The 23,240-nt window shown below is 38.7% G+C and overlaps 4 protein-coding genes across 8 annotated transcripts; 2 read left to right on the top strand and 2 right to left on the bottom strand.

Moving 5' to 3' along the window:
• Window positions 1-225: 225 nt before the first annotated feature.
• On the bottom strand, window positions 226-6,020 carry LOC139297242 (kelch domain-containing protein 1-like). Of its 4 annotated transcripts, none has more exons than XM_070919819.1 (15): window positions 5,927-6,020; window positions 5,458-5,574; window positions 4,730-4,800; window positions 4,358-4,475; window positions 3,709-3,821; window positions 3,185-3,272; window positions 2,843-2,926; window positions 2,400-2,480; window positions 2,223-2,281; window positions 1,840-1,949; window positions 1,686-1,758; window positions 1,479-1,563; window positions 946-998; window positions 801-836; window positions 226-608 (listed from the first exon to the last, which is right to left on the bottom strand). In XM_070919819.1, the coding sequence occupies exons 2-15, from the start codon at window positions 5,563-5,565 to the stop codon at window positions 467-469; spliced, it is 1,221 nt and encodes a 406-aa protein (XP_070775920.1). In that variant the 5' UTR covers window positions 5,566-5,574; window positions 5,927-6,020; the 3' UTR covers window positions 226-466. The 4 variants fall into 4 exon arrangements, with proteins under 4 accessions (XP_070775920.1, XP_070775919.1, XP_070775921.1 ...); XM_070919818.1 differs by having other exon boundaries at window positions 5,931-6,017; XM_070919820.1 differs by having other exon boundaries at window positions 5,458-5,571; window positions 5,931-5,980.
• Window positions 6,021-6,958: 938 nt separating this feature from the next.
• LOC139297244 (kelch domain-containing protein 1-like) lies at window positions 6,959-11,629 on the bottom strand. The gene is made up of 14 exons (XM_070919823.1): window positions 11,534-11,629; window positions 11,068-11,184; window positions 10,305-10,375; window positions 9,991-10,108; window positions 9,601-9,713; window positions 8,893-8,980; window positions 8,644-8,727; window positions 8,400-8,480; window positions 8,201-8,259; window positions 7,973-8,082; window positions 7,821-7,893; window positions 7,631-7,715; window positions 7,308-7,360; window positions 6,959-7,226 (listed from the first exon to the last, which is right to left on the bottom strand). Exons 2-14 carry the CDS (start codon window positions 11,173-11,175, stop codon window positions 7,085-7,087), a joined length of 1,185 nt encoding a protein of 394 aa, XP_070775924.1. The 5' UTR covers window positions 11,176-11,184; window positions 11,534-11,629; the 3' UTR covers window positions 6,959-7,084.
• Window positions 11,630-12,168: 539 nt separating this feature from the next.
• Window positions 12,169-17,499, top strand: pole2 (polymerase (DNA directed), epsilon 2). The gene is made up of 19 exons (XM_070919817.1): window positions 12,169-12,239; window positions 12,905-13,005; window positions 13,104-13,179; window positions 13,781-13,858; window positions 14,016-14,109; window positions 14,221-14,295; window positions 14,458-14,541; window positions 14,642-14,698; window positions 14,804-14,852; window positions 14,947-15,019; window positions 15,643-15,815; window positions 15,913-16,002; window positions 16,098-16,152; window positions 16,252-16,311; window positions 16,404-16,481; window positions 16,639-16,747; window positions 16,844-17,020; window positions 17,191-17,258; window positions 17,374-17,499. Exons 1-19 carry the CDS (start codon window positions 12,169-12,171, stop codon window positions 17,390-17,392), a joined length of 1,587 nt encoding a protein of 528 aa, XP_070775918.1. The 3' UTR covers window positions 17,393-17,499.
• Window positions 17,500-18,670: 1,171 nt separating this feature from the next.
• On the top strand, window positions 18,671-23,233 carry klhdc2 (kelch domain containing 2). Of its 2 annotated transcripts, none has more exons than XM_070919968.1 (13): window positions 18,671-18,952; window positions 19,054-19,133; window positions 19,237-19,354; window positions 19,449-19,561; window positions 20,073-20,157; window positions 20,318-20,401; window positions 20,576-20,656; window positions 20,777-20,835; window positions 21,026-21,135; window positions 21,234-21,306; window positions 21,449-21,536; window positions 21,626-21,678; window positions 21,767-23,233. In XM_070919968.1, exons 1-13 carry the CDS (start codon window positions 18,671-18,673, stop codon window positions 21,888-21,890), a joined length of 1,350 nt encoding a protein of 449 aa, XP_070776069.1. In that variant the 3' UTR covers window positions 21,891-23,233. The 2 variants fall into 2 exon arrangements, with proteins under 2 accessions (XP_070776069.1, XP_070776070.1); XM_070919969.1 differs by having other exon boundaries at window positions 18,766-18,952; window positions 20,073-20,154; window positions 21,029-21,135.
• The last annotated feature ends 7 nt before the right edge of the window (window positions 23,234-23,240 follow it).

The raw sequence follows: 23,240 nt of genomic DNA, 5'->3' as shown, positions 1-23,240 counted from the left end.
CCATGTCAACAAACTGTTTAACAAAAGGTGAATTTTAACCAGAAATGTAGAGGAAGAGTTTTGTAATTTTGTTTTATATTGCAATTAAAAACTGTTGTTGTATTTTTGATCATGTGTTAAGTTTCTGGTTGAAAATTGGTGTGGGTGTGGGTGTGTGTGCATTGCTGAGTTGACTATCACTAAAATACCTGTCTAGTCTAATAATAATAACAGAAAAAACTGTTCGATGTGCTGTTTAATCATCACAGTCATCACAGGAAGTATTTCAGCAGGCAGACTGTACAAAATAAAACTTGCATTTGTAAAATAATAAAATATAACACCATAAAATATTTTGCACAATATATTTAAAAAATAAAAACACTACCACACAGTGTGACTGAGATGTTCACACTGGAGGAGAGTACAGTACTTAAATAAAACATTGTATGCATTGTTTTTGGCAATTAAGACTTAATTCTTTTAACTAATATTTTTGCTTCTTTGAAGGCCTGTAGAAACACATCCTCCTCTGTACTGCAGTCAGTAGTTTGGGAGGCAGGAGGGGAAGCTGATTTCCGAGCACTTCATAGTTCCTCACATTTTTTGCAATGTAATCCTCACAGATCCTATCAGAGGAAAAAAACGGTCATTTCTAATTTCTATTTTGGGAGAAAGATTACATAATCGGAGTAAATATAACCCTTGAAAACGAGATGATACCTGATAGAAAACATCAGATTTATAACTTGACCTACAAAGCAGATATTTTTACTTGGAGAAGCACAGTTGAAAGTAATATCATTAATGATGGCTCTTACCAGTAAGCCAGCATGCACATTACTGAACTGTGACACCTAAATGTAATGCAGCCATCATTAATTAATGGTAGTTTCAGTGTTGGACACATCAGAATATCTTTTGGGTGAAGGTCTATTTCTTAATTCTGTGGGTTTTTTTTTTTACCTGAATAGAGGATACGGCTGCATCTGGAAAACAAGTGCATCATTGCAGTGACCCTGAAAAGAAACATAACATAAACAATCTGTCATTTTTCACAAGACTAAAAATCCAGCACAAAGTACTTTCTATCAATGTAACTGTTTTGATTAAAGTATCAACTGTGGGAGACACTGACATACTGCAGGGTAGCTTTGTTTGTGGAGTCTACTTACTGTTAATTAAGTTATTTATGGGGAAAGTGAAATGCTGTTGAATATCATGCTGGTTTTCTCTGATGTGTAGTACAGGGACACTAAGCAGCACCTGAATACATCTAGATTATGGAGTTTGTGGAGAGTTAATTAAATGACTTTCATCAGTTTTGCATGCCTAACATCTTTACTCCTCATAGTTGTGCCTGGGTTAATGTGAATTCAGGGAGCATTCAGGTTTTTTTTAAGGGATTAGTTTGTCATGTAATGAATTCCAAAGGTCTGTAAGATTAGCATAATTTCAGATCTATTTTTCAGCTTTTAAAGTGTCTCTGTGATACTTACAGTGTCGACAAGGAGGATGTAGTCACAACTTCCACCAAACACAATCACATCAGAGTCTTTGTCTGGACACGCCGTGTGCCACAACCTTGGACAGGAGAAAAGACGCTGTTTAAAATCTGTCAGTCTGTAACTATTGTACAGAGTATTAAATATAAAACTCATCTCTTTTGGCCGCACAATTTCATAAACATTTTCACAAGTTGCTACCTTGGCTTATTCTTAAAGGGATGCTCGACTTCTCTCCATTTCTTTGTTTCAACATCAAGCAACCATCCATCACCTGGTTGAGGAAAACATGTTATTGAAAAGAAAACAAAGAACATGGAAAAATAAAAGTGAAGAAGAGGGTACGTGTTCCTACTCATTGGTTTGCAGTCTACACTGAGACCTCCAAACAGGAACAAGGTGCTGTCTGATACTGCTGTCAGCGTGTGCCACGATCTGCCCACTGGAGCGGTGGACGCTGGGCTTCTGGAAAACATGTTTTGCATGATGTGGTTAAAGATTAGGCCATTTTAAATAACAATGATTGTGTTGAAATAGGAATGGGCACACTTGTAGTTTAATCTTTACACAAAAAAATGTCTGAACCACTGAATGTAGTTATTTGAATGCTGGCCCAACTATAGTGTCTGTGATGGTGATCAGTGTGTTTTGCTGTCTCTAAGAATAAACATGGCCAGGATTGAAAAACAAGAGAATAATAACTTCTACACTTTTCATTGATCCCAATCACATGCGTACATTTCTGACCACGTCCATGATTTAAGATCCAGGCAGTGAATGTCACTCGTCCTGGTTTCCTGCATTAAAAAGAAGAGGAGGACAAGTTCCGAATGGCAGTTGCTACGGATGACTTCTTCTTGTTTACTTATGCTTTCTGATTTGGGAGAAGAACTGGAAAGCATGTAGAGCTCTCACCATGACTCTGCCTCCACAGATGTACCCTCTACATCCAATTGTGGCGCTGGCGTGGGCGGCCCGGGGGGCTGGAGCATGGCCCTGCACACAGAAACTGTCGCTGTAAAATCACCTGAGGATTTTGAAATGATCTTAACAGATTTCCAATATAGCAAAACTTCCATTGTCTGTTAAATCACTGATCAGAATCTGTGTATCTGTGTATTTAATTCAGTGTATAAAAGCGTGAATCACACTTTGACTGACTGGTGTGGGCGGCCGTGAGGCGGGAGCACGGCCCTGCACACAGAAACTGTCGCTGTAAAATCTATTAAAAATATCCTTTAAGTGTTTTTACATTCTTCTTTAAAAGCTGTCCAAAAACTGCTAAAATTGTCTTGTCTTATAAATAAATATCACTAACCTGAATGTAAGTACTGTATAAGAGTGTTTAACTGACTCACATTGGTCTGTGGTTCACTCCAACTGGCTAGCATGGGGTCAAATATATGAACCTCATTATTCCATCCCCAGAAGACATCCTCCACCTGAAAACAACAAGATAACTAAACAGAGGCAAAGAAACAGGTTTCTACTTTTCTACACAAAACGATCCTCATTTATATAGAGAATATAAGAGAATTCCTGGTCTGTACCAATGATTTAAAAGTTGTGTCACCAGATTTCTAACATGGCCTGACTCATGGAAAAAATAACTACCAAATATGTGTCACTTATGTCTTTTTAAAGAATATATCTTTTATGCCTAAGCTGCACTGTTGGAGACATGTGACATAGTGTATTACCCATGATGCTTCATCTACAATGAAGCTTCTGTTCCTGCTGTCCACATCAGTCAGTAGTTTGTGACCATATCCTCCAAAGTAGATAATCCTGGAGAATACAAAGCAAAGATTATTACAATTACTATAATGTAAACGCAGATTATGGATTTGGTTGATGATGGGGTGATCAAAATCCCCAAACAGTGAACTCTTATTTCCATTTCACCATATAAAAAAAGATAAGAGAAGCTAAAAAGAAGCTCCCAAGTTTTTATTAGTGCAACGTTTCAACCTGCAAAGTCTTCATCAGGCAAAAAGTTAACAGTTTGGACATTTCAGTGTGCGAACAGCCTCTCCTTTTCCTTTATCAAAATAAACCCACACATGGAAACAATAGATATTCAACAAAAAAAAACATGGAGAAAGGATATGGAAACCAAATTCCTAGAACAGTTACAACTATAACATGCCCGTAGTTGTTTATGCAGTAACAAAGTGCTGGAAATACCAGACAGTTAAAATTCACATTTTCATATAGTGCTTACCTTCCATTGTGAACCCAGCAGGACAGTTTGTCTCGAGGTGAGGGAGCAGAACCGATCTCATGCATGATCTTCCTCCATGTGTATTTACCGTCCGTCAGGTTGACACAATAGATCTGTTTGAAGTCAAACACTGATCACTTCTTCATGTCAACTTTGTTCAGTCTAAGCTGTGAACGTTGCGTGTGTTCACACGGATCCATTGTGTCCTTTCATTCATATCTGTTCAACTGTTTTTCAATGAGGAATGTCATTTTCTGTTTCTGTCAGAGTCCATTATCATGGTCAGAAACATTTAGAAAGCTAGAAATCTTTGCAACTGGTGGAAATGTTTCATAACTGTCAGCATCTGCTTGGAGGAGGTATTTTTTGCTGTTATCCACGCTGCTACATTATCAATATATTGCAAATTTTAATTTAAACAAAAAAACCTCCTCATCAAATTTCAGAAGATTCAGCAATGGATCAGTGTGCCCACACCCTTACAGGAGATTTTACACATAAGTACTTGCAAACCAAATTAAATTAAAACCTGCAATGTTTATAGTTGTTGTTTAACCACAAAAGAAATCAATTAAAAAAAACATGCAGTTTATGTGAAACCACAATTAAGGTGTCATAACCTGTGTGGAGCTTCAGTTATCAGCCTCACCTGATTGGTCTGTCCATTGTCATCACAACCTCCGAATATGTACATGTGTCCGTTCAGGGAGCAGCCGCAGGTCCCAGACATGGAGGGAGGGACTTCCCCTGTCATGTGAAACACTTCCCTTCAAAAAGAGTTTTAAAAAATGTGGATAAACTGCTCACATGCACTTGTGTCATGACACATTTTACAATGACGACAAGACAGCAGAAAGCTCCAGGCAAGTGCTTGTCAATCCAAACATAGGACGGATGTGACATGACTGGACAGTGTCAGAAAAGTATGAAAATCAGCAGAAAGTGTGAGAGAAATTAAGAATTTTGGTAAAACAAACAGACCACAAACAAGCATATTTGGAATTTATTTTAATATTCTTACCATACACCTCGTTCCAAGTCATAAACCCAGATTTCATCATTAGGAAGGAAAACTTCATCATCAGCAATCGACTGTAGAGAACATAACATGTCTATTACCATGAAATCAATACATGTTGTAGCAATACATCTCAAGTGTGTCATTCCTATGGAAATATATCATTAATATGAAAGAAAACAATTATATCCAATGAAAAAGCATGTAAGTAAAAGTCTGAAAATGTGCTCATTCTGCCAATCTGAACTTTTCAGGCATGTTTCCAGGGCAGCAATTACTTTCTGATTATATTCAAATCTTTTTTTTTGCCTAATTTCAGACATAGTTTTAAAATAGTCTATTAATATATATTCTGTTACTAAATTATTAGTGACCTATTTTTATTAGTAAAGCACCAATATGTAAGCAGCATCTTAATGTTGTAGCTGGTTAGTTTATAAACCTTTTGGTAGTTTTATCTGTAACCATGGATCATATCTCACAAGCTGATCATATGTTTTGATCAAATTTTGATCGGAAAAAGTCAAAATCGGAAAAAATACATTTTCCAGATAAAAAAGTGCAATATTTGTCCCTGAATGTAGTAAAATATTAGTATAGAGAAGTATAACTGGAAATACAAAAGAACAAGTACCGGAAGATTATTTTAGCTAGTACATTACTTGAGTAAACTGGTTTGGAAAAACGTTGGACGTTTGGTAGTGTTTGTTTGTTTGTTTGTTTTTTCTCACCATGTAACCTCCCCACACATACAGCAGGTTTTCCTCCACCACAGCCGTGTGTCCGCTCCTCTCCCGGGCCACCAGCTCCGAGCAGTGCCTCTCTAATGCCGACTCCATGGCTGACTGCTATTAATAGACAGAGAAGACGTTCCTTTGAACCTACAATTATCAAATCTGTCTAAAAATGTCCTCTAACGTTACCGTCTCAGCTGCAGATGGACTTTTACAGTAAGGGTAGTAACACACACATGAGAGCACAGCTGACACAAAACAGGCCTTTAATTCCCTCCTCATGTTGTTATCGGTTTAGTGAGGAAAAAAATGTGAATCATATCGATTTGTGCAAAATTGGTAGTGCACGTAACGTTATACTGACAGCAGGGTTAACGTTACGTTGTGGCAGATAAAACAAATAACAAACGCTTTCCACAATAAATATTTCAAACAACCGTGTCAACAAAAACACTTTTAAACTTACTCACAGGCTACAGTGCAGTTTCAGCTGTCGTGTAGTTTTGTCTCATGTTGTGGACACCAAAACATAGCAGGAAAAACAATGTCTCGCTCCAGTCCCGTAAGCTGTGTCACACTATCTCCAAAATAAAATACAACTTCCGGTCCCTGTCTCTTGCCAAAATAAAACCCAACACGTCAGCAGCCCCCCCAGGCTTTTATATTTAACCAATTCTTATTCAGCATCATGAAGCAATGTAATTGCACAGTTACAACAGCAACTTGAATGGGTGCCAGGAGGTTGTCCCCACACATACACATACGATACTGACAGAGGCTCCTCGGTTTGTCTTACCATGATACGGTGTGACTGGCACACCCTCAATCCTGCTGGGTTCCCACAGGGAATGCACCAACTTAACTACAACTTGTCTACTAATAGGACATATCCCCCTTTAGTCAAACACAGCATAGTTCTGCAAAGTGTAGTGGCAAGGCACATTGTTAAATAAACTATGTGACCATGTAACTTTCAAAATTAGATTTTTCCACCAGCTATTTTGTGCATTTATTGTCTAAGGCTGTCGTTTTTAATAAATAATAACCCTGCAAACGTAGCTGTGAGCTGGGATTCATTTTTAAAGGTTCACTTCCAGACTGCAGCTGTATGAAGAAGGAATGTGAGGAAACAGAGACCTTCAATCAGGCTCAGTTTGACCCAGCTGCTTTTCAACTAATGACAAGACTCAGCCATATTTAAACATGCCCCACGGCCACTTAGGGACAATCGTTTTGTGCATGCACACATACAGTACTTGAACATACATGTGATTTTGTCTTATTTTTATACTGTGTTTCTCAGCGTAAATGTGTGTGTTTGTTTTGTCCACTGATGCATACTTTGTGTTGTCTAATAATCAGACAAAAACTTTTCCAAATGCCATTTAATCATCGCAGTCAACACAGTAACTGCAGCAGATAGTCAGATAGTGCAAAATAAAACATGCACAAAAATATGTAACATGGAAATGTGTATACAAAAACCATATCATCATAATATAACACCATAAAACATTGTTCACAATATATCTATTAAAAAATAGAAAATGCTGCCCCAGTCCAGTACATAAATAATAATGTATATGATGATGCCTTGTGCTTTGTATCTGAGAAGTTTGTTTAACTAATGCTCTTGCTTCATTGAGGGCCTGTAGAAACACATCCTCCTCTGTACTGCAGTCAGTAGTGTGGGAGGCAGGAGGGGAAGCTGATTTCTGAGCACTTCATAGTTCCTCACATTCTTTGCAATGTAATTCTCACAAATCCTGTCAGAGGAAAAAGTCTGTCATTTATTTAATTTCTTTTTTTGGGTAAAGACATTGATAAAATGTAAAAAAAGGTTTTACCTGAATAGAGGATATGGCTGCAGCTGGGAAATGAGTGCATCACTGCAGTGATTCTGAAGAGAAAAAAGCAAGGAAACGTTTAATCATTTTTCACAATATCTTTTCACAAGACCATAAAGTACTTCTGTTTTTTCCCTTTTGCTTCATATCGTTTCTTTTTCTTCAAAATCCTTTCAGTCCTTGGAACAGAGACACTGTACGGCCAGCAGCACTCGGGAAAACAGGAATTTGTTTAGTTGTGGATAGTTTTCTTAATGTTAAACGACTGAGGTTCATTATTCCCTTTAGTACACGTCTCTCTAGTGTCTGTCTGTGAAACCTACTGTGAGGATACTGAGGATGTAGTCACAACTTCCACCAAACACAATCACATCAGAGTCTTTGCCCAGACACGCTGTGTGCCACAACCTTGAACAGGAGAAAAGACACAGGACTTAATTCTCACGATTTCAAAAATCCTTAAAAAAATGTACAACCAGCAAATATTGGTTGCAAACATTCATACTCTGCTACCTTGGTTTAATGTTAAAGGGACGCTCGACTTCTCTCCATTTCCTTGTTTCAACATCAAACAGCCACCGATCACCTGATGGAGGAAAATATGTTTCACTGAGAAGAAACATTTCAAGGGACACACATATATATCAGTGGGTACATGTTCTTACTCAGTGGTTTGCAGTCTACACTGAGACCTCCAAACAGGAACAAGGTGCTGTCTGATACTGCTGTCAGCGTGTGCCACGATCTGCCCACTGGAGCGGTGGACGCTGGGCTTCTGGAAAACATGTTTTGCACAATACTGTCAATACTGTCTATCATATAAACCAAAAGAAAAAAAAACAAGATGGAGGCACTTGATTTAAGACTGTCATTGGTCACAATCACAAACATACATTTCTGACCACGTCCATGATTCAAGGTCTAGGCAGTGAATGTCACTCATCCTGGTTCCCTGCATTTAAAAAAAAGAGGAGCACAAGTTACAAATGGCAGACAAACAGATTCCTGTTTCTCTATTTTGGACTCTCTGGTGTCTACTAATGACTGTATGCAGAGGTGAGAGAAGAACTGAAAAGCATGTAGAGCTCTCACCATGACGTTGCCTCCACAGATGTACCCTCTACATCTGATTGTGGCGCTGGCGTGGGCGGCCCGTGGGGCAGGAGCACGGCCCTACACACAGAAACTGTCGCTGTAAAATCTATTAAAAATATCCTTTAAGAGTTTTTACATTCTTCTTTCAAAGCTGTCCAAAACTGCTAAAATTGTCTTGTCTTATAAATAAATATCACTAACCTGAATCTAAGTACTGTATAAGAGTGTTTAACTGACTCACATGGGTCTGTGGTTCACTCCAACTGGCCTGCATTGGGTCAAATATATGAACCTCATTGTTCCATCCCCAGAAGACATCTTCAAACTCAAGAAAACAAAACAAGATAGTTTTACAGGATTCAAAACAACAAAATCTGATATAAAAGTGAAACTCAAAATATGATCTGTCTTATGTCTTCTTTTAAAGACAGTATCTTTGTTGATACAAATCTTTGAGAGACATGAGACGGATTAATATAAAAAATATTACCCATGATGCTTCATCTATAATGAAGCTTTTGTTCCTGCTGTCGACATCAGTCAGTGGTTTTTCTCCGTATCCTCCGAAGTAGATGATCCTGGAGAATATTGAATACAAATCACTGATCAGTAGTTGAAAAATGCAAACAGGAACATGAGAAATTTACAAATATGCTTGGCTGGATAAACTTGTTAGGGGGCCACGGAGCAAAACGTTGCTGTTGGGCCCCTATTGACCCCCTGACCCTTCAACTACCACCCTCTGTGTATTGTGTATGTATCCTGTCGCTTCCAAGTTCCCATTCAGTACAGTGCAAACAGCAGACTTTATAAGAGAGCTTCATTATTTGTCCACAGACCCAGAGATCAGCCAGGAGTCATTACAAACTGAAATAATAAAGATTATTTTAGATTTTGACACAAGGCCCCTCCATGAGACAGGGCCACAAAATGAGCTAATAATGCAGGACTCCCCTTAGTTGATATTATTCTTTAGTGGTGCAAATCCCAATTAATTAATTTATAAAAAAGAAAACAATTGATACAGAGTTCAGTTGGGTTTTTTGGGGCCCCTTGAGCATCTGGGGCTCCAGACCAGTGTATGTAGGTAAGTAGTAGGTTAAAATGGCAGATTTCCCTTTGTGAATTCTGCAGTAAGAAAGTACTGGAAACAGTGGTCAGTTAAAAGATACGTACATCCTGTATAGACACAACTTACCTTCCATTATTAACCCAGCAGGACAGTTTGTCTCGAGGTGAGGGCGCAGAACCGATCTCATGCATGATCTTCCTCCATGTGTATTTACCGTCTGTCAGGTTGACACAATAGATCTGTTTGAAGTCAAACACTGATCACTTCTTCATGTCAACTTTGCTCAGTCTAAACTGCGACCCATTGCTGTGATCCATGGTGTCTACCATATCAGTAAGTGTGGACACTTTTCTGCATGGGGCTGATAATTCATCCTTTTCTGACCGATTTGAGATCATTTTGAAGGACAGAAAAGTTCAGAAGTTCCTGTCCATTCAGTGATGGAGCAGTGTGCCCACGCCATACCAAAGCCATGTAGTTTAGGTGATCTCTAATGTCCTCAGATATCAGCCTCACCTCACTGGTCTGTCCATTGTCACCACAACCTCCAAATATGTACATGTGGCCATTCAGGGAGCAGCAGCAGGTCCCAGACAAGTAAGGCGGTACTTCTCCTGTCATGTTGAACGGTTTCCTTCAGAAGAACAAATAAGGGTAAACTACTCAAGTCCACTAATGACACAGCGTGCAGCAACAACAAGACAGTTTAGAGAAAGTACTTATCATTGACTTTGTTAAATAATCATAAAAATCACCAGAAACAGATTTCTATTATTTGTTTTGACCACAAGCAAGTCTGTTTTGAACTTAAAGGTATTCAGTTTTCTTACCATACACCTCGCTCTATGTCATATACCCAGATTTCGTCACTGGGTAGATAGACGTCTTCACCAGCCACCGACTGTAGAGAATACAACACGTTCGCTGCTATGAAATGAATACGACGTTGGAATACATCTTGAGCCTGTCATTGAAATTGATCATTGACTAACCATAATGCAAAAAACATGTTTCACATATACCCTTTGCATAGTTGCCAGTTTATTAGATATGCCTAAATACAACTAATGCAGACTAATACAACAGCCCATCAATAAATCCTCTCTTCATGAAGGTTATGTTCATTTTTTCAACAACATGTATAACAACAATAATAATACTGAACATCATTCATAATAATATTGAACATCATTCAAGATGGAAGTTAGCTAAGTGATTTAGAAATGGCAGTAAAGAATAACATGGCATAAAACGTCATTGATTAATTCAAAAATAAAAGGTTAATTCAATTGAAATATAATATGAAATAAAATAAAAATTATGACTGCTCTGAACTCTTAAAATCAAATTCTGGTCGATCTTTTTTTAGACAGATAGATAGATAGATCACACATGAATCACCAAACAAAACAACACAAGGAAACATAAAGAGATAAATAGGAAAATAGAATAATAAAAACCTAACTTGGACCATTCTCAATAGAGCCTGTTGTTTTTGTTTGTGTTTATTATCTGCAGTATCAGTTTGTGTCGAGGAAACTCGCCTTAAGTCAGCTCTAAAACATGTAAAACACGTGTTTGTGTTGGGCTCACCCTAAAGCCTCCCCACACATACAGCAGGTTTTCCTCCACCACAGCCGTGTGTCCGCTCCTCTCCCGGGCCACCGGCTCTGAGAAGTCCCCCTCAAAGGCTGAATCCATGACTGGCTGCTACTAATTCAAAGAAGGGTGTGTCTTTATGCTTGACATGAACATGAATCATAACATTCCACCCCTCAACACTTTCCTATTTGTTGTTAGGCAATTATATAAAACCGGTTCGGTCATATTAGTAGAACACAGGGTAAGGTATAAAGCCAGGTAGAAAATACTCAACAGTATTTCACGAAAGTTGTGAAGAAAAATGGTACGAAACCTACAGTAGCTTATCCAGTGGTGGCAACCACATCACATTATGAATCCTCAATAATAAAAAGAAGTTGTACATAAATGTTTTTTGAATCAAAATGAATTATAAACTATATCATAAAAATATACTCTCGGGCTACAATGCACTTACTTTTTCCTTTTACATGTTGTTACATCCATAACATCGTGTACATGTGACACAAACACAGACAGAAAGCCGAACGGACCTTCTCTGGCGCCCACCTGTGTCAAACCAGCCAGAAACTGTTTTTAACAACTTCCGGTCGTCTTTTCTTGTCACAATAAAATCCCCTTAAAACAATTATTGTTGCATGTTTAAAGTTATTGTTGATATTCTCATATATACGCTAGGTAATAATAATAATAATAATAATAATAATAATAGTAATAGTAATAATATTAATGATGGTGATGATGTAAAATAACATTGTTCTCTCCAAAACATTGACAGATAGTGGATTTTTTTCATTATAGTTCTTTGAACTTCATTTAAAGTAATAATGAACTCAAAATACAGTAACATATATGCACTTATAAGAGAAAACGAGGAAATAAAGTGCGAGCGAATGAAATACAAAACAACACACATATAAATATCAGGTACAAGGATTAAAAATATAGCATGTAGGAGGAGAGGAAAAAAGGGGACCATTTTTTGAAAGCTGTAACTCTGTTGGTCTGTGCTTTTGTTCTCTAAGCGGAAGTGATGTAACACATGCGGAAGTTGACATTTAGCGCCAAGTCTTGAGTTGTACAGCAGGAATCATGGATGTTGCTCGCAAAATAAAGACAAAAGTGTCCGGTGGCTTCAAGATGCGGGGACTTATACTACGGCCGTATGTATTTTGATAATGGTTAAACGTTGTGAAAATGTTTATTGCTAATGTTACTGCCAGGGAGCGAGGGAGTTAACACAATATCTCTGTCACTTCGCTGGACTCGGTCGATACTTTCTGCTTAATTTTACACCAGTAGCAACAGGGAATGAGCAATGATAACATGATGCAGGCTGTGGTTTTGATTAGATGTTCATGTTTTCTTTTCTTTTTTTTTGTGTATCCAGTGAAACCTTTCATCGCTTAAAGTTAACTTACACTTTGACTATTTAACAGCTCTCAGAGTTCACCATTGAACTGATATTGCTGCTGCTTTTAATCTCGCACTCTTGCTGTGATTCCACCTCTAAAAACTATTTTGAGCACTTTGACCTCAGCTGAAACACCACCTGGCTGCAGGGATTTACCTCAACTGCTGTCATCACATACACTTCAAATAAGACCTCAACTCCTTTCTATATTTACACTTGAGGTGACACTTCAGTCCTTTTGGTGCTTCAGCTGACACTTGACAAATGTTAAATCTTTTCACTGACTCTTTTTCACTTGAAGCAAGCAAACATATATTTTCTTGAGGAAATGTAGCCTTTTCTAGTTTTCTACCAGTTGTCAAAAAGAAGAAACAACAGCAATAACATGCATTTTATTCTTGTTTTGTGCTCTAGTGACGCCATCAGATACCTTGTGGAGGTGCTGGAGTCCGTCAATCCCTCTGAACTGGATGATGTTATTGAGAGGGTCCTGGATGCGGTGGAAAAGCAACCGTGTAAGTACAGTACTGCCAGTCACGACAGATCACAGTGTGTTTAGTGCACAATCTGCTGTGTGCAGCACTTAATGTGTGCTGTTTGTGTTTTCCAACAGTGTCCTCTAGTATGATAGAGCTGTCTGTGGTGGAAAGTGCCGTACAGGATTGCAGTCAGTCTTGTGATGAAACCATGTAAGTGTTTGTTTTTTTTTAACAACAAATGACTCATTTAGTCTCTAAAATGTTTACAATATTGACAGATGCTCCTCACAAATTATCAGAGCTACCAGCATTTCACATTTGTAACAATATGCGCAGCAGATGTTTTGTACTTGTATTGATAAATAACAAAAATGATATATATTTTTTGAATTTGAATAGATTACCATACTAGTTTTAAGGTGCACCCTTGAAGGTAATATTTTGAGTTGAATATGTATGCGTAATGACTTTATCATGATGAAGTTATTTGGTGAAATATGAAACAGTAATACGCAATAATATTCATTAGGCCTTTTTAAAACAAACCTAAAAGTTGAAACATGTAGACGTTGGCTTTCATTGGCATAATAGCAGCTGGATTATAAAGAATGTGGGTAAGAAACTAAGACTAACTGTCATTCACCTATAATGTGTACAGTAGGTTATTCAGGACCTGCAGTCACATCCTTGTTATATTGTAATAATGCAGTAATTACACTACGAACTACACTTTGCCATTGTATAGATATTCAATCTACAACTTGATTGTCCTGTAGAAACTCTTACCTATAACAGTTTAACTCCCTTCCAGAGATAATGTTTTCAACATCATTGGAGCCTTTGATGTGCCCAGATACATTTACAGTGTGGAGCGGAAGAAATTTGTACCGTGAGTAAAGGGACTTTCTCCTTATGTTGCAAAATGAACCCCAAAAAAACCCATTTTGTTTCAGTGCCACAGAAATACTACGTTTTAGCTGCTAATGTTAGACCTAGTTTATGTAATGCAGACCTTGTGCTCTACTGTTTCTGTCTTTTTCATGCAGCATTAATATGACGAGCCATCCAGTCCCCAGTCTGTGTGGTTTGGCCAAAGACAAAGCTGAGCTCTTCAGGGAGCGCTACACCATCTTACAACAGGTCAGTGAGCTCTGTTCATTATCCAAACTGGGGAACTGACCCACTCTCTTTGCTGCTATTTCCAATATGTATAGCTTGCATGTTGTATTTATACAGACATGTGTTTCGTAGCGTATACATCGGCATGAGCTCTTCACCCCACCTGCGATAGGAGCTGCTGTTGAAGAGGGTCAAAACAAATTTCAGGTAACAAATCTTGATCATCATCTTGTTAGGTACTTGTTTAAGGTAGATTTTTGATTGATTGACATTACACTCATCAGTATTGAGCTGCTTTAATAGTTGGAGATAAATAAATAAAACACATCTTACTGTGTTTTTTTATTGGGGGGGGTTTGTCTTTTCTAGCTCAAGACAATTGAAGCACTGCTTGGCAGCACAGCTAAACTGGGAGAGGTGATTGTACTAGGGATGGTCACACAACTGAAAGAGGTGAGTTAGCGATGAAAAGTTCTTGGAAGTCTGTTTTTCAGTACAATGTACAGTACATTTCCATCAAGTTTCTGAAACATTTCTTAATTCTTTTTTTAAGGGTAAATTTTACCTGGAGGACCCGAGTGGAACAGTACAGCTGGACATGTCCAAAGCAATATCCTTTCATATGTTGGTTGGAGCTCGTCAACAGAAACTACTTTATATTATATGATATCTTGTTGCTTTTAACATGAATGTATTTCCTTAACTGGGTTCTCACCAGTTTCACAATGGCCTGTACACAGAATCCTGCTTTGTACTGGCAGAGGGTAGGATAACTACTACTACAACTGCAGTAAAGAAAAAAAAAAGACAAATATGCAATGAGATTAAAACAGTAAAGTTTCGCCCTTTGTTCTGTAGGTTGGTACGAGGACTCTGTTTTCCACGTCAATGGCTTTGGGTTTCCACCAACAGAGCCGTCATCAGCCACAAGGTCGGTGGATTGGAGGAAAAGAGTACAGATAAACTTTCATTGTTGAAGTTAATGTAGTGAGCTGGCAGCGTAGCGATATGTGCAACATAGATATTGGGGTAAGTCTGTAGCTTTTCACATGTTGAAATTACAGCAAAGGTGAAGGAGAATCTAGTGTCACATCTGTGAAGTCATTTTACCTCGTTGGTGTACAGCGAAAATGTCATTGACGTAACATGAAGGCAAATATGATATATATATATATATATATATATATATATATATATATACGATGATTTATTCTTTACTTAAGTGATGAAGTCAGACATCTTTGCCATAGTGAACCAGATGAGCACAAACTGTCTCCAATTACAGTATGATATATTAATTTTAAAATATGGTGTGTTTCAGGTTTAAGTTTAGCATTAAGTTGCCTTTTACAGGATATTTAACTCTTGTAGAAATCGTTTAGTTTATCAAGGACACAACTTCATAGGAAAGAACGATCACTGACGGGGTCCACAGGCACTAATATATTTTGCCTGAATTTTTCAACTTAGTTTTCAGTATCTTGAAATGAATCCTGCATTATGAGCGCCATATATTCCTACACCCTCACTATGTGATCCTTGCTTTATTTCCAGGGCGTACTATGGCAATATGAACTTCTTCGGTGGTCCATCCACCACTTCGGTGAAGGCGTCAGCCAAGCTGAAGCAGCTGGAGGAGGAGAATGAGGACGCCATGTTTATTATTGTTTCTGATGTGTGGCTGGACAACGTTGAAGTGATGGAAAAGCTCAACCTCATGTTCTCAGGTCTGGTATTGCATCATAGTCGTAGACTTTGTAGGTCAAAAATATGCACTTCGTGAGACACCTATCACATTTAGCTTTATTTTGTTTTTTCTTACAGGCTATGCTGCGATGCCTCCCACCTGTTTCGTTTTGTGCGGTAACTTCTCTTCTGCCCCGTATGGAAAAACACAGATCAAATCACTCAAAGGTGAGACTTTTGGGTCCTCATCATTCATAACCTACTGTAGATTTTACTGTAATATCGACAGCATTTCAGAATCTAATTCTTTTTTCTCTTTTTAGAGTCGTTGAAGGCTCTTGCTGATGCTATATGTGCATACCCCAGCATTCACAGCAGGTAGGTTCTGATAGTTATTACTCTAGTCTGCTCCGCTGTGTTCTTAACTATTCAAGTTTCAATGTGTTTGATTTAAACATGTTCATCCTACACCTGCAGTAGTCGCTTTGTGTTTGTTCCTGGCCCTGAAGACCCTGGTCCAGGCACCATCCTGCCAAGGTAAGCCTTCAGAGACTTTTTTTTAACAGCATTATGAGAGTTTTGTTCAGTGGTTTGGATGCAAATGAAGTGAATAAATATGTTTCCCTTAGGCCTCCCCTGGCAGATCACATCACAGAGGAGTTCAGACAAAGGGTGCCATTCTCCGTGTTCACTACTAACCCATGCAGGTAAAACACAAGGCTTTTATTTCATGTCATAATATTTGTTATGTAGAGTGATCGGGGTTTTGGTGGACATAATGGTTGATTGGTAAGCCTTTGAGACATTTTGGCAGCATTTCTGTTCTTGGAAACTAAAAGTGGCCTGCCATGTTTTTCCTGTCAGGATTCAGTACTGCAGCCAGGAGATCGTCATTATCAGGGAAGACCTGGTCAACAAGATGTGCAGGAACTGCGTCCGGTTGCCCAATAACAATCTTGACATTCCAAACCATGTGAGTTTCAGCTTCTCTGAACAAACCTTCATATTGAGTGAAATTCCTCTCATTTGTAAATAAATGATCTTGTCATTTCCCTCCTCCTCTCCACAGTTTGTGAAGACCATCCTATCCCAGGGTCACTTGACTCCTCTGCCTCTGTATGTCAGCCCTGTGTTCTGGGCGTACGACTACTCCCTGCGTGTCTACCCGGTCCCTGACGTCATCGTCTTCGCAGACAAATACGACCCCTTCAGCATCACAAACGCAGACTGCCTCTGCGTCAACCCGGTAAGAAACTGAAGAAACTTAAGCGAGGGCTCTAAAAAATATCCTTTGAAAGAAAATGATAAACAGTGTTTTTCCAGCTGGGTTTTGAAAGTTATATCATGGTCTTGTCTCAATGTGGACTCTGCCAAAATTATATTAATGACAAATACCACAATCATTTATTTCTGCAGGGCTCATTCCTAAGAAGCGGCTTCACATTTAAGGTGTATTACCCATCCAGCAAAACAGTTGAGGACAGGTAAGATGTGTTCTTAAGGTTTCACTTTTCTCTCCATGTTCCTCTCTACAGATAAATGTAGTTATAACCATCACTAATGTTCATACTTATCATTTGTGTTATTTTGTGTTCACAGCAAACTTCAAGGACTCTAAAGAAAATCTTGGATTTACAAATTGTTTTGTACATTGCCTGTGTATGATAGTGTATGCTTAAAATGGAATAGTAATCATAATGTAGTGTTTTATTTCGCATGTATCTGTATGTATGTTCTGTCATTAATAATAAAGGTTTTATTCTTTGTACTGAACATCCTGACATAATAGTGTGTGTGCACAATAGTCAACCCTCGTCTGGGCAATCTGCCAAGAAGACAAGCAAGGTAGACTAGTTTTTGAATGAAATTGTAGTCATCATGGAATGATGATAGAATGCCAAATCAAGATTTTGACTCTTTATATATGCAAGCAATAGACTACCTGTATATAAACCTGTTGTTAATGAAAGGGGTTAAACAAGTTAAGACTTTTACTTGCCGGCGTAATTTGAAGTTATGTTTTTTGGGACTCCATGAATGACATGCAAGGTCTTTAAAACCGCCAAGTACGAAATAGAAACAGTTATGTGATGGTTTGCGTTGTTTTATTCCGACCTCATCAAGATGGCGGATTTAAGAAGTTGACAACTTCCGGTCGTGCCCCCAGAATGCTTGTGATGACCTCACGCAAATGTCGTACTGCTTTTGAAATTGCAGGAAAAACAAATATCTGAAAAGGTAAGGTGCGAATCATTTGTAACAAGAGCTGCAATTATATGTAGGTTAGCTTCGACACCAATGTGGTCGATTCATTTAAGAACTTACAGCGAATCGTCGGAGTGTTTCCTAATTTGAAGTTCACAAACGTTCTGTAGCTAAACGCAGTTAACTGACGAACAGCTGGTGCTCGCTAGCTTGGTGGCCAATCAAGTCACTAGTTTTGAACATTTTAACCAAATATAATAAGTTAACTTGGGTCTTCAGTTAGTCTTCTCTCTTAGACAAAGGCAACGCTAACAGCTAACGTTCATTTAGTTACCTAAAGAGTTAAGCTAGCAAAGTAGGTCAACAGTAATCGTGCTGCCAGCTAGCTAACGCTATCTGGTCCCTGAATTATAGTTATGCTATCTGAATTCTTGCTAACAAAGCGACGTGGCCTAACGTATAGATCAGTAAAAGGTTTATAGCTTACTCAGAGAGAACATACTTTATGGTCATATAAATGGCTGGAAAATCTATTGTCTAGTGTTTTGAATGTAGATTGTTTACTGTTAGTCTATTTTTAGACTATTGGGGGGAAAACTAATCAGTTAATCAAATAATCCTATCAGCACCAACCTAGATGATTTCTCCGTCTCGCTTCTTGCCCTGACAGGAGACAAGAGAGACTGACATCATGGCGGAGAGAATAGCAGAGATGGAGGAAGACATGGGAGATGTGCCAGCCAGGGACTATGACAATGACTCAGACAGGGAAGAAGATGACAGACTGTTTGCTTGGATGGTAAATGACGACATGGATGAGGACGAGGAAGATGATGAGGAGGAGGAGGTGGAGGATGAACAGCCCTTGGACACTGAAGCATCTGAATCATTTGAGTTGGATACCCCAGCTGAGCGCAGTGGTCATATAGCGGTGGTTGACAGAAACATCATGTATGTGTGGGGAGGATACAAGGTAAGGGGTTATCCTACAAACTGCATATTCATTATATTTAAGATATATTCCCACAGTCTACGTATTTATTTCAATTACATTTTACTCCCTCTCTGTACAAGAATTCCCAAAACCACGGATTCTTTGACTTGTATCTACCGAGAAATGAGGTCTGGACATACAACATGGAGTCAGGAGTATGGTAATATCTGTTACATTTAAGTTACATATTGACACCACATTGACAGCAAATGTGTGTCATTTACACAGTAGATCAAATTAAAAAAAACTCTGAATGTTCACAGGACAAAGCATTTAGCCGGAGGTAACCTGCACACATCCATGTCAGGCAGCTGTGGGGTGTGTGTTGATGGAGTCCTCTACCTATTTGGAGGTCATCACGCCAGGGGAAACACAAACAGGGTACATCTTCTGTTATTTTCAAATAAGGCTTTGAGGCAGGTCAGCCTGCTGTTTGTCAGTCTCTTTCAGAACTTCTGTATTCTGTGCTTTGCAGATCTACCGCCTGCCCCTGAGAGCTCCCAGCCTCGTTTGGGAGGAAATGAGGGACCTTAAAGGACTCCCTCCATCCTGCAAGGACAAGCTAGGGTGCTGGGTTCAGAAGAACAGGTGAGGGATGACTGCATTTTTTTCCCTTGGATTTTTATGTCACGCAAACACTACTGTGCTAAACAAATATTCAAATTGTAATATTCAAATACCAGGTACTCTTCATTGATAAATAAGCTCCCAGATCCCAATTCAAAAAGATGTACATTTTCTTTTCCACTTTGATTACATGGCTAATTATGACTTCAGTCAAGACAAGAATCTTTTGACACTAAATATCGATTTAAATGAGTTCTATTTAAAGAAAAAAATATTTGCAAACCTCCACTTAAAGTCAAGTCAATTCTGACTTTCAGCCCGCAGATTGAAACTGTGTTTCTTGAGTGTTGAATGACATTAAATGTTAAACATCTGGCACACCTCAGAATATGTTAATGTTGCCATCAAGAATTGAGAGTTTCAGCCATGTGAACATGTCATGTTTATACACAATAATAGATGGATAAGAGTAACAGATTGTAATCTTGGGATAGATATTATAAGTGAGTTTTGTCTGATGTGGTCTCCACAGACTTATATTCTTTGGGGGCTACGGCTACGCTGCACAAGGACCTCATCAAGGGACTTTTGAATATGATGAATCGTCTTCACTTGTGGTCTGTGAACAGATTTTCTTAATGAAATGTAGAAATATTAACTCTTTCATAGCATATTTATACAAAAAAGCATGAGTGTCTAATTCCTGTGAAGACACTGTTTTATAACACTTGATTTAAAAAAGTAAATGTATTATTGTTTGTATTTTTGGTGCTGAAGTGGGACAGCCCTGGGAGAGGCTGGAACAACCACATCCATATGCTGGATTTGGAGACATCTACATGGAGCCAGCCCATCACCACGGTAAACACACGCACAGACTATTTCACCTCACACAATTTAAGGACATACATGTTTTTTTAATTGTGTGTGATTAGTTTTTTTTTTTTTCCAGAAATACTGTGAATCTTGTGAGAATAAACACATAAAAAATATTTGACATTCTCCATTTTCTCTCTGTTGTATGGCCTGATGTAGGGGAACACACCATCACCCAGAGCAGCTCATGCCTGTGCCACAGTTGGTAACAGAGGCTATGTGTTTGGGGGACGATACAAGGTAAGAAAAAATGAGTCACAGTCACAGATTTGCAAATAATTCAATTCTATAAAATTAATAATAATTAATCTCTTCTGTCGTCTAATTCAAATTCTCACCTCCATCTCCTTTGGTCCACAGAAATACAGACTAAATGACCTGTACTACATTGACCTGGACACATGGGAGTGGCATGAAATGTAAGTGTTGTTCTTTTCATTTACATAGGCCTCACCACAAAATAATCTGCCAAGATGATGGTTAAAAAACATTTTAATATCAGGACATGCGTCAAAAATTACCCATCTTTCTTCCACTGGAACGTGCCTACCCTTGAGCATTCTCTCAATTCTCTAATGTTCCCCTCTGAACCTCCCTGCCTTGTTGTAGGAGCGTTCCCCAGCAGGGTCCTGTGGGCCGGTCTTGGCACTCCTTCACTCCTGTGTCACCAGACCACATCTTCTTATTCGGAGGTTTCACCACAGATAGAGAGACACTAAGTGAGTCTGACACTTGTTCTGGAGTAGCAAATAAATCCTAGCCTCCTCCAAAATGATCCCTGGTCTCAAGAAGGTATCATCTGTTTTTTTTTTTTCAGGTGATGCTTGGCTGTACTATGTGAGCAAAGGTGAATGGAAGCCTTTCAAACACAGTCACACGGAGAGACCAAGGTAATTCTCTCATCTTACTGTAATGTTTGTAGATTAACTTTCAGATAAATGACTCTGGGAAATGACCACTCATTTGGGTGTGTGTGAAAATGTTTTTATGTTTGTATGTAGACAGTTCTTGACATTGTGCTGTGTATTTCAGGCTTTGGCACACAGCATGCTCTGGTCCTGATGGGGAGGTGTTTGTGTTTGGAGGGTGTGCCAACAACCTCTTGTCTCATCACAGAGCTGTAAGCTGCAAGTCATATCTCAATATATCGTTTTTAACACACATTAAAAGCGTTTCTACTGAATATGACAATTCTCTTTTACATGACAGGCCCACAGCAATGAGTTACTGGTTTTCAACGTTCAGCCCAAATCACTAGTTCGGTGAGTGTGTGCAGAAGCAAAGACGATGCTCTACAATGTGGACTTACTTTACACCTGAAACTGAAATGTTCTCCTTTTCACCCTCCAGGTTCTGTATGGAGGCTGTCCTGCAGCACAGGGAGCGTTTGTCTAGTTACTGGGACTGTTTACCTAAACACCTCCTGCACAGCCTCAAACAGAGAATGGCCCGTGTCAACACACTGGGCTCCTAGGCTGAGAGGAAGCCATCAATTTAGTCCGGAGGATTACAGGAGAATATATATGTATGGACGGGATGAGTGTCACTCTCAAAGCAGGTAGTCCTATTGGAGCATTAGTTTAATGTGTGTGGACACTTGCAAACATGGGCTGGCACACTAAGGTTAACAGGCGATCCTCAAAGCTCTTCACATTTTTTTTGGTTTATTATCTTATAGGTCGAACTCTCACAAAGCCAGTAGAACCTTTTAGTGGAGTAGCAGTGCAGGTGATGCACAGCCTATAAGAGAGAGCAGATGCCCACTAATTGCGGGTCAGTGTTTGATCGGTTTTCTTTGCTCAATGCAATTCTTCAGGTGGACTTCTTTCATTACTCCTTCTGAAAAGCTAACGTTTGTTGCTACTCCTGCACTGGATAAGAAAACTTGATACAGGCTATGACAGTGCTTCTGTGTTTATGATTCCAGGGTTTTGTTGATTAATGCTAACCCAAAAATCCTTATTTTATCTTTTTGTTAAAACAAGGTGTTAAGATTGTGCTAGCCAGTGCAGTATTAGATACCCATTCAATTCAAATATGGACAGAAAACCCCACTCAGAGCTTTTCAGGAAGACCACAGACAGAAACCCAGTGTATTTTCACAAAGGGGGCAGGACTTTTCGCAAACTCGCTAGTACATCCTGTAGGTATACCCAAGGGCAGAGTTCTGGTCCTTTTAAACAAACACAGGCGCCAGCCACTTGTTGAAACTGGTTTTCACTGATCTTCCTCAAAAATGTAACCAACTTAAAATGTGTGTCTAATGTCTTAACACTAAATAAAGTGGTGTGAGGCTGAAACAGGTTTGCTTTAACAGTGCAGATGTTTTTTTAGGGAGTCTGTTTCTTTAATGACTCCTAATTAATGTTCGGCAAGATCTTGAATACAGATGTTTGCTAGATGTTGGATAGTTTAAGTTTTCACAGACCTAAAACTAGTGCTTTATTACGCAAGACTATCTACTCTGAAGCCACAGAAATGTTTGTTTTTATTTATATATATATATATGTGTGTGTGTATATATATATATATATAATTTGTGTTATATATTTGTGAGGAAATGTGTGGGTTCTTTGTTCTGAAAGAGGCTTTTAAAGCCTTTTAAATTGTCATGAGTGGCTCTTGTAGCATTTTAATTTTATTTAATCAACTTAAAGTATTGCGAGTGTATTGGATGTTGAGCCACGTTGCACTGAAATGCCTAATGTCAGTCGGGCTTTGTTTGTATTTGCCTGGTTTGCACAATGTTCCCTTGGTGTTTTTTATTGTAGAATATGATGCATACTGTTAATTTGTACTCAAAGAATAAACACATACCATAAGC

Source organism: Enoplosus armatus, chromosome 15 (genome assembly GCF_043641665.1).
Source record: "Enoplosus armatus isolate fEnoArm2 chromosome 15, fEnoArm2.hap1, whole genome shotgun sequence".
In the NCBI taxonomy this organism is placed as follows: Eukaryota; Metazoa; Chordata; class Actinopteri; order Centrarchiformes; family Enoplosidae; genus Enoplosus; species Enoplosus armatus.
This window is presented reverse-complemented; position numbering and strand designations above follow the sequence as displayed.

Bases quoted from the DNA above. Each gene is read 5' to 3' on its own strand.
- LOC139297242 (XM_070919819.1), bottom strand. From the start codon at position 5,565: ATGGAGTCGGCATTAGAGAGGCACTGCTCGGAGCTGGTGGCCCGGGAG. The intron at 4,801-5,457 runs GTGAGAAAAAAC...TGTTCTCTACAG, and splicing joins ATGTGTGGGGAGGTTACATG to TCGATTGCTGATGATGAAGT. The intron at 1,759-1,839 runs GTAGGAACACGT...TTCCTCAACCAG, and splicing joins TGTAGACTGCAAACCAATGA to GTGATGGATGGTTGCTTGAT.
- LOC139297244 (XM_070919823.1), bottom strand. From the start codon at position 11,175: ATGGATTCAGCCTTTGAGGGGGACTTCTCAGAGCCGGTGGCCCGGGAG. The intron at 9,714-9,990 runs GTGAGGCTGATA...GACTTCAAACAG, and splicing joins ACAATGGACAGACCAGTGAG to ATCTATTGTGTCAACCTGAC. The intron at 8,728-8,892 runs GTAATATTTTTT...TGTTTTCTTGAG, and splicing joins TTATAGATGAAGCATCATGG to TTTGAAGATGTCTTCTGGGG.
- pole2 (XM_070919817.1), top strand. From the start codon at position 12,169: ATGGATGTTGCTCGCAAAATAAAGACAAAAGTGTCCGGTGGCTTCAAG. The intron at 14,853-14,946 runs GTAGGATAACTA...TTTGTTCTGTAG, and splicing joins CTGCTTTGTACTGGCAGAGG to GTTGGTACGAGGACTCTGTT. The intron at 17,021-17,190 runs GTAAGAAACTGA...TTATTTCTGCAG, and splicing joins ACTGCCTCTGCGTCAACCCG to GGCTCATTCCTAAGAAGCGG.
- klhdc2 (XM_070919968.1), top strand. From the start codon at position 18,671: ATGGCGGAGAGAATAGCAGAGATGGAGGAAGACATGGGAGATGTGCCA. The intron at 20,158-20,317 runs GTCTGTGAACAG...TTGGTGCTGAAG, and splicing joins ATGAATCGTCTTCACTTGTG to TGGGACAGCCCTGGGAGAGG. The intron at 21,307-21,448 runs GTAATTCTCTCA...TGTGTATTTCAG, and splicing joins AGTCACACGGAGAGACCAAG to GCTTTGGCACACAGCATGCT.